The following is a 13,433-nucleotide window of genomic DNA, read 5'->3' as shown; positions in this document are numbered from 1 at the left end:
TCTTACTGATTCAATAAAACAACAGAATCCTTCACAAAAGTGTATGTGGTGTCCAAACTGGAGCCTCTAGATACTACCCTGTAACAAACAGTAAGAAAAACTACTATAGTTATTTTGATGCCTGTTCTCATAGGTAATTAACTTTTATATGAACAAAGTCTGTTTGTCTGGGTTTTATTTGCACGTTTTGCTTTTTTTTTATTCTCAATTATCAAATTTAGCTACTTCTTTTAAGTGCATGTTATTCTGTGTTTTGCAAGTATGCTTACAGTTCTTTGCATGAATAGAAGCCACTTTAAGAATTTGATCCATGCTATTTTCTAAACAATCAATGAAATACAGCCAGGCACCAACAGAATGAAAACCTAAATATTTTAAGTTGTAATTCAGCTTTTATTTATGTCTTTAATAAGGGCATAGGTTCCTAGGGGTTAAGGCCACAATTAAGGAATATTATAAGAAAATACATTAGAATTTTTAAAAATCTGTATAAAATGTAGCAGAAGAAACTTTTAAGAAGTTACATTTTTGATGGGCTTGGTAAAGCTGTGTAAAAATGTAGAGGGTAACATATGCAATATATATTCTTTCTTCACAGAAGATGGAGAGCTGAGGAAATGATTGTAGAAGTGTCATTGTTAAGGTTATCCGATATATCTGTTATCAGAGTCTGGTTTTAGTTGCTTATAACTTCACTGAAGTTTTAACTGTTTTGGCCGAATTTTCCATGTCATGGAATTGCCAAAAGATGGTTTGTTTTCAAAGTTACTCTTAAAGTGATTCATCTGTTTCCAGGAACAAGTTATGGGAAAATACGTTGATGGGCACATTTTTTTTTTATTCATTCTCCTGAGAAACTCAGTGCCTTCATTCTTTGGAGTGGAAACTTTAAATTTGGCAGATGATTCACCCTAGTTTCAAGGAAGTCTTTTGAGAGGAACCCAGGATGGCAGAAGGTGCAATGTGCACAACATATGGTATTCATAAAGGCCAATGGAGACTCTCTAGGAGATTCAGTGGAGCATTTGGACTGTGTATTCCCTGAGAAGTTAAAAGTAAATAAATACCTAATATTTAAATGACAGTTTGAGAAGGTAGTATATGAACAAGTGATTGAGGGTTGTATATCATAGAATCATAGAATCATTAAGGTTGGAAAAGACCTTCAAGATCGTCTAGTCCAACCATCCCCCCTACCACCAATGTCACCCACTAAACCATGTCCCTAAGCACTAGGTCCAACCTTTTCTTAACCCCAGGGACGGTGACTCCACCACCTCCCTTAGCAACCTGTTCCAATGCCTGACCACTCTTTCTGAGAAGAAATGTCTCCTAATTTCCAACCTGAACCTCCCCTGGCGCAACTGGAGGCCATTCCCTCTGGTCCTATCATTAGTTATCTGTGAGAAGAGGCCAACCCCCAGCTCCCCACAACTTTCTTTCAGGTAGTAATATGTGTAGTACAATCTTGCAGAGTGTATAGAGTAACTATTTCTGAACTTTGGAGTTCTTGTGTGTTTTGTTGTTGTTTGTTTGTTTTTAAATTCATTTTTAAGTGAAGTAGTATGTTTATTTACCCTTTCAGAAAAAGCTTATTAATATGTTGTTTCCATTAAGAAAATGCAACTGATTCTTCCTTCAAAAATATGTTGGTTTCTTCAACTCATGTACAAGAATTTTTATTATTATTTTTTCATGCCAGTACTGTCTAATAGATTTTATGGTCAAGATTTTTATTTCTGATACTTCATCTAAAATTCTTCTTGTAAGTCATTTTTCTTGAAGTGGCGAGTAAGGAGACAGGAGTCCATTTGGCATTTACTTTCTCTTGAAACTGTGTGCTGAACAATACTTGTTTTTGAAATTTCAAGTGCTACATCTGTTAGTTGCATCAAGTCTTTACTGTTGTCAATATTAATTGAATCTTAATGAAGAGATGATCTCTCCACTGGATGCTAAAGCTGTCAGAAGCACAGAATTTTCATACCGGTCCTCTTTAAGCTCTAAATAGCTAATTAAAAAAAATAATTCATAGATTAGATTTGTTGATGTTGAATTTTACTGAACTCAGTTAGCAGTTCTCTGAAATGGAAATGCCTCTTTTTGTGAAGATGCTTTAGTGCCTCTATATAGCCTAAACTTTTTTTTTTTTTTAACTAAGCAAGTATAGTTTTCAGGCATTGTTTTTGCACTATTTACACCACTGCAGACTGAAACTTAAGTCTGTTTTGCTTTTTTTTTAGTTTCCTTCCCCTCTGAGAATTCATGCCTTACATAGGGTCTTCAAATCCTTTGCCTTTTTCTCCTTGCATGTATTTTTTATTGTTATTTTTTATTGTTAGTAGTTTATTAAGCATGTCCTAACACATATTTTCTGTGACTGTGATTTGCTGTGTGCTGTCATCTGAAAAAGGACTATTCTGTCAAGTGGATATCTTTAATCAGTGAGTCTTAAATGCTGCATGTGATTACTGGTACAGACGTGGATACTTGCTTAAGTATCTGGTTGGAGGGCTCTAAAACAGGACCTACTATGAGGTCTGTTCTAAATTTGTAGCTATTTGTCAATAAGAATTTGATTTCCACTTTAGGCAATTGTATTTGTGTCTGGGATTATACCATGTGCTTCAATGCCAGGAGTATTAATTTGTGAAGAGAGAACTCCTGATCACATCATGGAGGTTCACATTAAAAGAAATCAGTGTCACTGGGAAGTAAAACCTTCTCAGCCAGAGCACGGTGCTCCTAACATAACCACAGAGATTTTCTGAAGAGGGTGGAGATTCTTTAACAGTAAGCCTTGGCCTATGTGATCAAGGTCTTGATTTTTGAGGTTGCTTTTGCAGATCTCTTCAAAGTCATTCATGGAATTTGCTGCTCTGCAAAACACAGGTTGAAAGCAGCCGTAGTGCTATGGGCTCTTGAAGGAGAGGAGGATTATGGGACAACAGTTATGAATTAATATTCAGAAGAAGGTCAGACCTGCTGCCTTACATGGATGTAGGGATATCACTGATGAATTTGTAAAATCTTGCTCTTTTTTGGGCAGTGATTTTGTGTACTCGTGAGTGGGGATGTCTGCGTGGTTTATGAATGTATGGCACTCTTGTGCTGTTTTTAAGCTTCTGCTGAGCTCTAAACTCCAGGCTAGAAGGGAGTCCCTTATCTGCCTGGATAAAAGGCAATGTTCATTGATGGCTCTTGGGAATGTTGTGGCCCTGAGCCCCTGCGGAAGGTTGTTGGCCTTTGCATAATATAAGTCACTGAATTTTTTTTTAGGATGATTTTTTCCTACACACCTATAAATTAATATTTTGGTTGCTAGTTCCCTAGAGTATTGTAAAATAAGTTGTCTATGCTGCTGTAAAACACCTGTCTGTTGAAGTTCCTAAAGGCCTACATGCCTTTTCTAAGGAAAAATAAATAGAGAATGAAGAAAAATATAAATCAACTTGGTAAGAGTTAAAGCCTTGTTAAGATACATAGCAGTAAAATGGACACAAAACTGGAGAAGGAAGAAAGTAAAGAATCTAATTAAAATGTTATTTTTCTCTTTTTTTTCCAGTTACCTGTCATCTTTTGTTGTTCATGTACACTTGTTGAGCTTGCACATAAATAAATGATGGACTGACTCAGTGAAGTCATTGTAATAAATTGTTTGATGTGCTGTGTTGAAAAAAATCTTTTGAAATTCTCTTTTCTTTGTCTGCTCACCTTGTGGCTTTTAATATCTTGTTTCCCATCTGTCTGTTTCTGTCATAAGATGAGCATAACTTTTCAGACTTTAATGTAGGTCTGTTTTTGTTCTGGTTTAGGTAAGTATGTAACAAAAGCGTGATTTGGCCGCCAACAGTAATATCAGAAAGGAATGTTAAGGTGTGTGTTCCCTTTATTGATGTGAAATAGAGAAATGCTTATCCGTAGATACTTGATAATGCATATTTACGGTACATAATCTGTCTCTGAAAGCAAATGAATACAGAGGTGTCTGTATTGTTGTATTACATCTGCTTTAATGTTACAAATCCAAAGGTTACTTTTATGAATCTCGTATTAGTTAAAAGAGAAAATAAATGGGTCTATAAAGGTTTCATGAAAGCAGTTTTAAATAAAGGTTTAAAAATACTTAAGTGAGAATGTACTACAAATGTACCCAGTCTTCATTTTGAGAGATTGGTTGTACTGAAGATACTCTTAGTGCAGCAAATATCTCTAGCAATGAAGTCTTCACTGAGTCTTGTACAGAGGAATTTGAATAAATACTTATTTTGTTAATAACACTTTTTCTGGGGGTTTTAATATCTGTAGAAATGTTCATTAGGGATGTGTTTTAATGCTTATAATTCAGCAGTTTGATTAACAGCCATAGGGTATAGGTAAATAAATTCTATTTTCTTTTTTAAGGACATAGTGTAAAGATTTTGTGGTGCCTTCTCAGTGAGAGGTAAAGTTCTGGGGAGACCAAGGAGAATGAACTGAGATGGGAAAAGAGAGAAAGGGAAAAGCAAGGGAAAGGGAAAAGTCCTGGGACTGCTTGTAACAATTTCATGGAACAGTAGAAATAGAAGCAAGTCTTCTAAGTCTGCTGAATTCATTAGACAGTTATTACTAAGGAGCAAATGCCACAAAGTTTACTCAACTGAGTATAGTTATGCATAAAACACAAAACGCTAAAATACATACTTTGATGTGCTCAATAGAAGTTTATTTGTACAATAATGATGATAATAAAAATAATACTTCCTTTTGGCTGGCTGATATGACTATAAACAAGGTACACAACTCATAATTTGAAAGGAACTGAAAGTCTTTTTCCTTCACGACTAACTGAAAAAAAAATTATAAGTAAAACAACTTGAGCAGGACACACAGGCATGAAAGCAAAAGATCAGTATGTTGCTGCCTATTGCTACTGAAACAGGCCTTTGAACGAGCTTTAGTGGTGCAATTCCAGTATTTAGCGAGTGTTATGTTTTAAATCCTTTTTTCAAATCTTTTTTCCCATTGTACAGGGTACAGGTGCTTTGGAGAAATGTGTACAAGTAGTTTTCTGCCATTAAAAGAATTATATTCATCTCAAGCAATATGGAATACTGTTAAAAATATTTTTATACTTAAAGATAGCAGTTTTCTTGTGAAAAATCTATTTCTACAGCATAGACTACAGAAAAATAAATAAATAAATGGAATGACATCTTGGCTTGATTGTATTCAATATCAATATGGTAGGATTTCTGTTTCACTGGGTTTTAATTCACTTCATACTTCTTACAGTTAAGATTAGCCTAGCATTTCCTTGCTGAAGTGTGAAAAGCTAAATACAAATACATGTTGAATAGGATGTTCTTATGTCTTTAAAAGTCCAAGCCCATTGTAGTGGATGCTTCTCACCCATCAGTGAAACTTGTAATACAGCAGCTACAGTACAGTGCTACACACAAACAATACAGAACAATATCTAGCAATTTATATGGTAAGAATTTCACCATCATTGCATAGCCATTTGCTATTTTAGAAAAACCTCACTAGGTGGTGTGACCCCAAATTGAAAAATAACAGGAATGATACGACTAAGATATCTGTAATTAATAAATAATACACTTTTGTGACTCATCAAACTCTAATATAGTGTGTTTCATTCTGTGCTACTGAGGAAAGTTGCAAACCAGAAGGAAAAGTCCTTTCTATATATTTTGCAGATCCATTTCCTTAATTGCTGAGATTTTCCAGTGGATCTCCTACTGAGGGACACACTAGACATTGTTTAACATTTTAGCTGAATGAAGTGACACTGGGTTATACTAAGCTGCAACTAAAACCCAACTCCAAAATGTTTTCCAGCAGTTTTCAGGAATATGGTGTTGTATTTGTAGTTAGCATATGGATGTAGTTTTTCAGCAACAGTTAAATTCTCATTTGCTGTATATTTTCTTAGGTTTTCTGCTAAATACTTGCTTTAAATGTGAAAGTGATGTGCTCATGTTGCCTTTTCAGGGTATATGAAGAAAGGAAGAGAAAACATTTTTTTTCTAGAAATTCTTATATAATTCACGTATTACTGGTGGACTCTGAATTAATTACTACGTATTTAGATGTAGATTAGCCTGATTAATAGTTACAGAACATTGCAAACACTTTGATCATTGTAAGAAATTTCTTCCATCTAGGGGAGATATTTGAAGAAAATCCTGTTTTTGGAAAAAAAAAAATATTGTCACAAGGCCTACTATTTAAGCAAACAGTTGTACTTACTGTCACAACTAGTTAACAGTGTGAAACAAATGCATTGTCTGATGAATTAATGAGAACTTTTGAATTACTAATTGCAATGCTTTAATGCGTTACTTGGCTTTAGATACATAGTCACCCACTGTTCTACCAGAGAAATAATGAAAAATCTGCCACTGATTATAACAGACCCACTGTTTTTCATGCATTACTGCATCATAAATTTTCACTTTTTTCCTAAGATGCATTTGTGCTTAAAAATATATATATTTACCCCTGAAATTATGGTTACTAAATTTAGCATGCCATATTTTTCAGAAAATTAATTTTTTTTCTTTTTTTTTCTTCTGTCAAATTAAAAACCTGATGAATCTCTCCTTATCTTCTAGTGGCAGATGATTTATTGAGGCCTACCTCTTAATACTGCAGAACATGTCAGAGCTGAAGACTTCTGAAATACTTTCTGTAGCTTGGACATGTAGAATGAGAATAGGAGAGAACAGAAACTTAATCTTCTGACTGAGAAAGTCTTGTGACCATGGATCAGGAAATGTGAGTTCTAGCTCACAAATCCATGGTGCTTCCTTTCCTTTCAGAATCTGGACAAGACACTGATATTTTCTTTTCTTTTGTTGACCATTCTGCAAAATGCTTAGGGTAATACTGCCTTATCTCTTAAGGTAGTTTAATGCTAGATTTGTCCAGCATTACTGGTGTTATAGGACACTCATTGTTTTACTATTTGAATTGTACTTACCCAACCATTTCCATGATACATGTACTTGTTTAATATTAAAAATTCAGGCTATACATAATATATAATATATAAAAAAATGTTTTTTGTGATATAAAATATTTTACCTTATGTATATAAACCACATACAAATATTCAGAATTCACAAAGATGTCAATGAATTTTGAGCTTTCCTGAATACTTTACTTTTTTCCATTTATAGGTTGCATGTCTTACTCATGTAGCAGCTAATTATCTTAATTGCAAAATTGAAGGAAAACGCTGGGGTACAGCACATGGGAGTATTGTTCCATATCAGGTAAGCCAAAAGCATTGGTTTATTCTACTTTTAGAATTCATGATTTTGTGTATTATAAGGTTGAGAACTGACTGACTTTTCCCATGACCTGCTGTATTCTGTAATGTATCTGTGTCTAGGTAGGACAAGGTTCTGTTGTTCATTGTAGTTTTTGCATTTTGCATATTTCTTCATCAGCAGTAGATTAGTAACAGAACACTGACATAGATCAAAGGTGTTCACTGAAATTGGATGACTTTAAAGCAAGCACAATGACTAGATCATTTTTTACTTGACAGAGAAAGCTTTTTTTTTTTTTCTTTCACTTTAAGGGTTACCTGACTTCCACACCAGCCACAAACTGAAATCTTTTGCCTCTGAATCTTACTGTTTTTACCTTGTGAGTCTACAAGAACAGGCTAAGTATCCATGGAAGTCTGGGAGTTCTTATTTATTTGCCATTGTCCATTGAGTTTGCTGCAAATCACTGGTGCTCAGTGAGACAACAGGTTAGAAAAGGAATTAACCAGACCTCAGATCTCTCCAATGGAATTCATAGCCTGCTACATCTAATGAAGGGTTGAAATTCCTTAAAATAACATGACCTTCACCATATAAACAAGCACAGGAAAAAAATTCACTGCAGGCTTTATCTTCTGGCGAGTGTATGGGAAACTCTTCAAGTAAACAAAGACAATTTTGTTCTTTTCTAGCTGATCATTTTGTTATCTTGATGGAGGTCATATTAACTTAAGGAGATTTGGACATGTATTTAATCTATTCTTTGTTTCATTTTTGGCACTTCTCATCAAGTACTTGTGTTTGCATCTAGCTAGGAAGAGTCTGGATTTTTTCATTTCTGGATGGAGTACTTTCAATCCTGATAGGGATAGTTCCCAGCATTTGTCTGGGACAACTAGAATCTGAACACCACTCAGTTGCTTTACAGTCTCCCTTCTTGTTAGAGAATGAGAGGAACTCAATGTATATTTACTTCCCAGTGCTGGAGGTGGTGGTGATCATCCTTTTCTTAAAGGATTTTCTCCTTGTGGCTGTAGAAACTCTGAAGCAAAAATCTTCCAAAAGGAAGACATATATATATGTATATTATTATTATATGTATATTACATACATATATATACATATATTATAATATACATATATGTATATTACACAGAACATTATCCCTGGCTAAAAGTACAGCAGATTTCCTCAGGTCTACAACAAACATCAATTGTTTTTGTAAAAGCTTTGTATATTTGAGCTAGGACACTTCTTTTTTTCTTTTTTTGTTAATTTTTATTTTATTTTATTTAAGTACATGCTTCTGCATAGTCAACCATCAATTTCTGGACTAGCTAGAATAGATTGGAAATTATCTCTGAGACTGATGGGGAAATGTTGCAGCTGTTTCTGCAAGTGAAATGAGTTTGGTCCTGCAGTATTCTCATCTCAGGTGTAGAGCAGCACAGCCAGAGCTGCTCTAGTCAGCGGCGCAGTATGGCCATATTTTGTAGGACCAACACTGTGTAGAGCTCTGTAGTGCAACGTGACCCAGCCTAACCAGGCATCTGCTACACAAGTAGTTGCATTTGGCTATGTTTCTGTAATGTGACCTTTTGGTGCAACCCTTTTTGAACTTTGGTATGTTGAAAGTACAAAACAGATCTGAAGTGTCTTTAGTTTCTATAAGCAAAACCAAAAAACTGACTAAACAAAACATTTTATCTTCACCCTACTGCATTTGGATGAATAAATGAAACTTGCATTCTTTTAGCACCATTTTGCTTTTGTTTTTCCACAGTCAAAATGAAAAGAAAAGCATACACATTGGTATCCTTTGTTTCTTTTTTTTCATAGACAGCTCTCCAGATACACAAAATTAGTTGAGATTTTTTTTTGTTTTAATCAACATTAATCAATACGTAAATAACTTTTTTTTTTTGGTAACAAGCCTATCTAAACTATGGTTTCTGTGTTTCTGTAGGTTGTTTCTGCAGTAGGTATTATAAATATTACCTCAATATTATAAACAGTCTTAATCTCAATTTTCTTGTTCATAAACCAGTGATTAGGATGGGTTCATAGTGAGTGGAGCTTTGTGTGTGTTTTTGTGGCTCATCTGTTAACTTCCTGTCAGCTAACATGGTTATGATTTTGACAGCAACCATAAAGTGTATTTGTTTGCTAGAGTTTTTCTCACTTTACTAGCATAAGCTATAATGAGAGTGCAAAGCTCTTTAGAAATTTGAATTAGCTTGCATTATTGCAATTGTATTGCTTTTATAACTGTTTCCATAGTTCATGTGCAATATAGTTTAGAATAGAACTCCGAAACCTGAGTTTCACCCCATTACAGTTACTAAATATACTTTCACTTAATAAAGCAGTATGTGACTATCATAATGCTATTTTTTTAATGAAAAATGTTTGTTTCAAGGTATTTTGTGCAAATGAAATATAATTTGTTGAAATAATAAAAATTACATTTCCTAAAATTGAACTTAGGTATAACATAGAACAAGCATGTGGTAGCAAACTGCTGTTCTTTTCTTCTTAAGGCCCCTTGCTGTATTTTGAGCTTCCACCTTGGTGGAACTTTGAAGTGATAGAGAGTAATCATGGGAGGTCCTTTTATAGACATTAAAATGACAAAATCTGTATGATCTGTGATGTCTACATCAAAAGAAGCATGACCAGCAGGTCAAAGGAGATGATTTCTTCCCCTCTGCTCTGCTCTTGTGAGACCCTACCTGCAGCGTTGTGTTCAGCTCTGGGGCCCTCAAAATAAGAAGGACAAGGACCTGTTGGAACAAGTCCAGAGGAGGGCCGCAAGGATGTTCAGAGGGCTGGAGCACCTCTCCTGTGAAGACAGGCTGAGGAAGTTGGGATTGTTCAGCCTGGAGAAGAGAAGGCCCCAGGGAGGCCTTAGAATGGCCTTCAAGCACCTAAAGAAGACCTACAGGAAAGATGGGAAGGGACTCCTTGTCAGGGGGTGTAGTGAAGTGATAGGAAAAAGGATAATGGTTTAAAACTAAAAGAGAGGCGATTTAGATTAGATATTAGGAAGAAATTCTTCACTGTGAGGGTGGTGAGGCGCTGGAACAGGTTGCCCAGAGTAGCTGTAGATGCCCCATCCCTGGAAGTGTTTACAGCCAGGCTGGATGGGGCTTTGAGCAACTTGGTCTAGTGGGAGGTGTCCCTGCCCATGGCAGGGGGGTTGGAACTGGATGATCTTTAAGATCCCTTCCAACCCAAATCATTCTATGACTCCGTGATCTTTTTTTGTGAAAGAAGTCTGATCAGAGACTGATCAAAAATTAATAAAAATTACAAGTCGAAAGCATTTTAAATATGTACATAATTAGTACTTTATTTTGCTTTTAATTGTTATGGTAAGTGTTCTAGTGCTCTGTTTAATGCAGTCAGCATTATATACTGAAAACTATTGTAATTTTTTTCATTGAGATTCAATTTCATAATTTTGGTCAGAATATCTTATTTGCAAATGGCTAAGTTTTCAGCTAGATTTTCTTTCACCAAACTACCAAGATATGTAGCCCCTTTGAAAACTTATTTCTAGTCCAAGTAACAAGCCCTTAACAAAAGTGATGTAAAGTTTGCTGCACAAGGACTTTCATACCCTTATAATTTTTTTTCCATTTTCTGATAGTGTGCTCCCTTTGTGGCATAACCATCTGAAATGTCTGAGCTTTCAGTTCTGTTTGCTCATCACCTTCTCTGACAAGGAAGAATTTCAACTTCTTTTCAGTGCATGATTTCTTTCATTGCACCTGTAAAGCTGTCAGTATATAATAGTTTGCCAAGGTTTGCAATGGAGGTGAACTTTGTAATGTGCCACAAAGGTGAACAAATCTGGATTCTTGTCAACAGAAGTCAGAAGTAAATTTTAGAGTGCTGAACCCTTCATGAGAAACTATCTACTTTGAGCATATCTCTTTTCAGTCAGAGAGGTGTAGTTGGAATAGGCCACTCCTGTGATCATACAGGAACAATATCTTGCTTGTAACCAGATCCCAATTTGCTTAGTTTCAGATGTTAAAACACAAACCTTGAGTTCTGGTCTGTATCTTAAATGTAATTAGTACATTTTTTTTAAACAAGTTTCTATAATGAGACGGGTTGTTTAGCTACAGCTGTTCCATGATTATCCAGAGGAAATCAAGAGCTTAAAAGCATCCGGTTTACATAATTGTGCAGAGAAGTAAAGTCATGTTACTGTCTTTCATTTGGGGTGATAAGGTCTTTCCTCATTCTCAAGGTTTCACCAATGTAGCTATCTTACCTGTACCATGCCTGAGATCTAGACACTCACTTTTTATCTTACAGTTGGACCACTGGGAACAGACAAATTCTCCTGAGTATTTCATAACCTGCATGTTTACAGGTTGTTTCCTGTGGCAGCTTATCACCTTTCCATCAGCAACCTGGATAACTAGGCAGTAGTTTCAGATGCAAACTTTTAGCTAAAGGTACAGGGCTGTTTGCTTTCACGTCATAATGGTAAAAGTCAGTCTGAAAACTGAGAGACCAAGCTCTTACAAATCTCTCTTCTCCAGCCACTTCCCTCTTTTTCTCCACCCTGCCTTCCAAAATTGTCTCCCATGAACATATTACTACTGTTCCAAGTTTATTCCTAGTACTAACAAGGACTTCTCAAATACACATCATATTTTCAGAATATGCAAAGGGCATGACCATTCTGCACAGAAAGTGAAATCACAAGACAGAAAATAAATTATTTTAATCAATTATCTTTTCTGTGCCTGTGCACTGTCATAACTAATTACACCCAAAATTAACGTTTTTTTGTATTAGAGCATCACTGAGATTCTCTAAGAATCAGCCCTTTGTTGTGCTAGGCATAAAATTTCCTTCATTCTTGCCCAACTGATCTGGCAGAGGTGCTTTTCATTGGTGCATATGTGTACCAATTTTCCTAACTTGGCTCTGGAGAATCTCAAAGAACTTATCATGATTATCTACTTTTTGCAGTGTAAAAATATTAAGATGTATTTAAAATTTGATGTATTTGAAGATGTATTTGAAATTTAATGCTGCTTATTCCACACAACAATGTAGGTATGTGGTCATTTTTTTTCCTATCTTGATTTGGTTTTATTGGGATACTTCTGCAGTTAATGTGTCTTGGAATCAAAATCAACCAAGAATGGAACTTGGATTATTTTTTGAGTTTTGTTTTATGTGTAAAATTCTCTTTGTAAAATCAGTGTAGAACTTATTTAATGGAAGAAGATCTTTCTTGTTTGCTCAATCTAGGAGAAATGCAAGATGACCCTTCTTACTGTCTGAACCTCATCAACATAATTTTTATCTGGACTTTTCAAACTACCTTTGGGGCCTGTTGTCCTATGCTGTTGTTCTGAGTAATGAACTATTACTGCTGAAAGCATTGCCCATGTAATATGAAAATTAAATGTATTCACAGATAGGCTGAATAGAAACTTTGTGCTCTCAAGCAGCAAAGTTAGTTCTCTCCATTGTATGGTTTCAGATTCCAAAGAACAGTTTGTCTGTCCTCAAGATACCTATCTCAATTCATGTCCAGAGAAGGGCACCGAGGCTGGTGAAGGGTCTACAGAATAAGTCTTATGAGGAGCAGCTGAGGGAGCTGGGATAATTTAGCTTGGCGAAAAGAAGGCTGAACGGAGACCTTATTGTACTTTACAATTACCTTAAAGAAGGTTGTAGTGAGGTGGAGATCGGGCTCTTTTCCCAAGCACCAAGTGATAAGACAAGGGGAAATGGCCTCAAGTTGCACCAGGGGAGGTTTAGGTTGGATATTAGGAAAAAATTCTTTACTGAAGGAGTTGTGTGACATTGGAATAGGCTGCCCAGGGAAGTGGTTGCGTCACTGTCCCTGGAGGTCTTCAAGAAATTTGTAGATGTAGAACTTAGTAGCATGGTTTAGGTGGTTAACTTGTCAATGCTAGGTTAAAGGTTGGACTAGATGATCTTAGAGGTCTTTTCCAAACTAAATGATTCTGTGATTCTATATGATGAATACCTGGTCTCCCGGATACTTTGGTGACCTACTGTATCTCCTTGAATTACATACCTACATTTTTTTTTAAACAGCCATTTCCTTTCTATCTTTATCTTACAAGATACAGTGAAAGCCAGAAAGGTCTA

At 35.5% G+C, this 13,433-nt stretch overlaps 1 protein-coding gene across 21 annotated transcripts in view; it reads left to right on the top strand.

The window, feature by feature from the left end:
• Positions 1–13,433, top strand: part of SUGCT (succinyl-CoA:glutarate-CoA transferase) — a 338,160-nt gene that overhangs the window by 56,283 nt on the left and 268,444 nt on the right. For all 21 annotated transcript variants that reach the window (XR_013946616.1, XR_013946617.1, XR_013946618.1 and 18 more), the window contains one exon: positions 7,185–7,280. Coding sequence is in view for 17 of the 21 variants with exons in the window: in XM_080580286.1 (XP_080436412.1) it covers positions 7,185–7,280 (96 nt within the window). In the remaining 4 variants the exon portion in view is untranslated. The remainder of the gene's footprint in view (positions 1–7,184; positions 7,281–13,433) is intronic.

The sequence above is a fragment of the Anser brachyrhynchus genome (assembly GCF_964034855.1).
Source record: "Anser brachyrhynchus genome assembly, chromosome: 2".
In the NCBI taxonomy this organism is placed as follows: domain Eukaryota; kingdom Metazoa; phylum Chordata; class Aves; order Anseriformes; family Anatidae; genus Anser; species Anser brachyrhynchus.
Note: the sequence above shows the minus strand (reverse complement) of the source record. Positions and strands in the feature narration are given on the sequence as shown.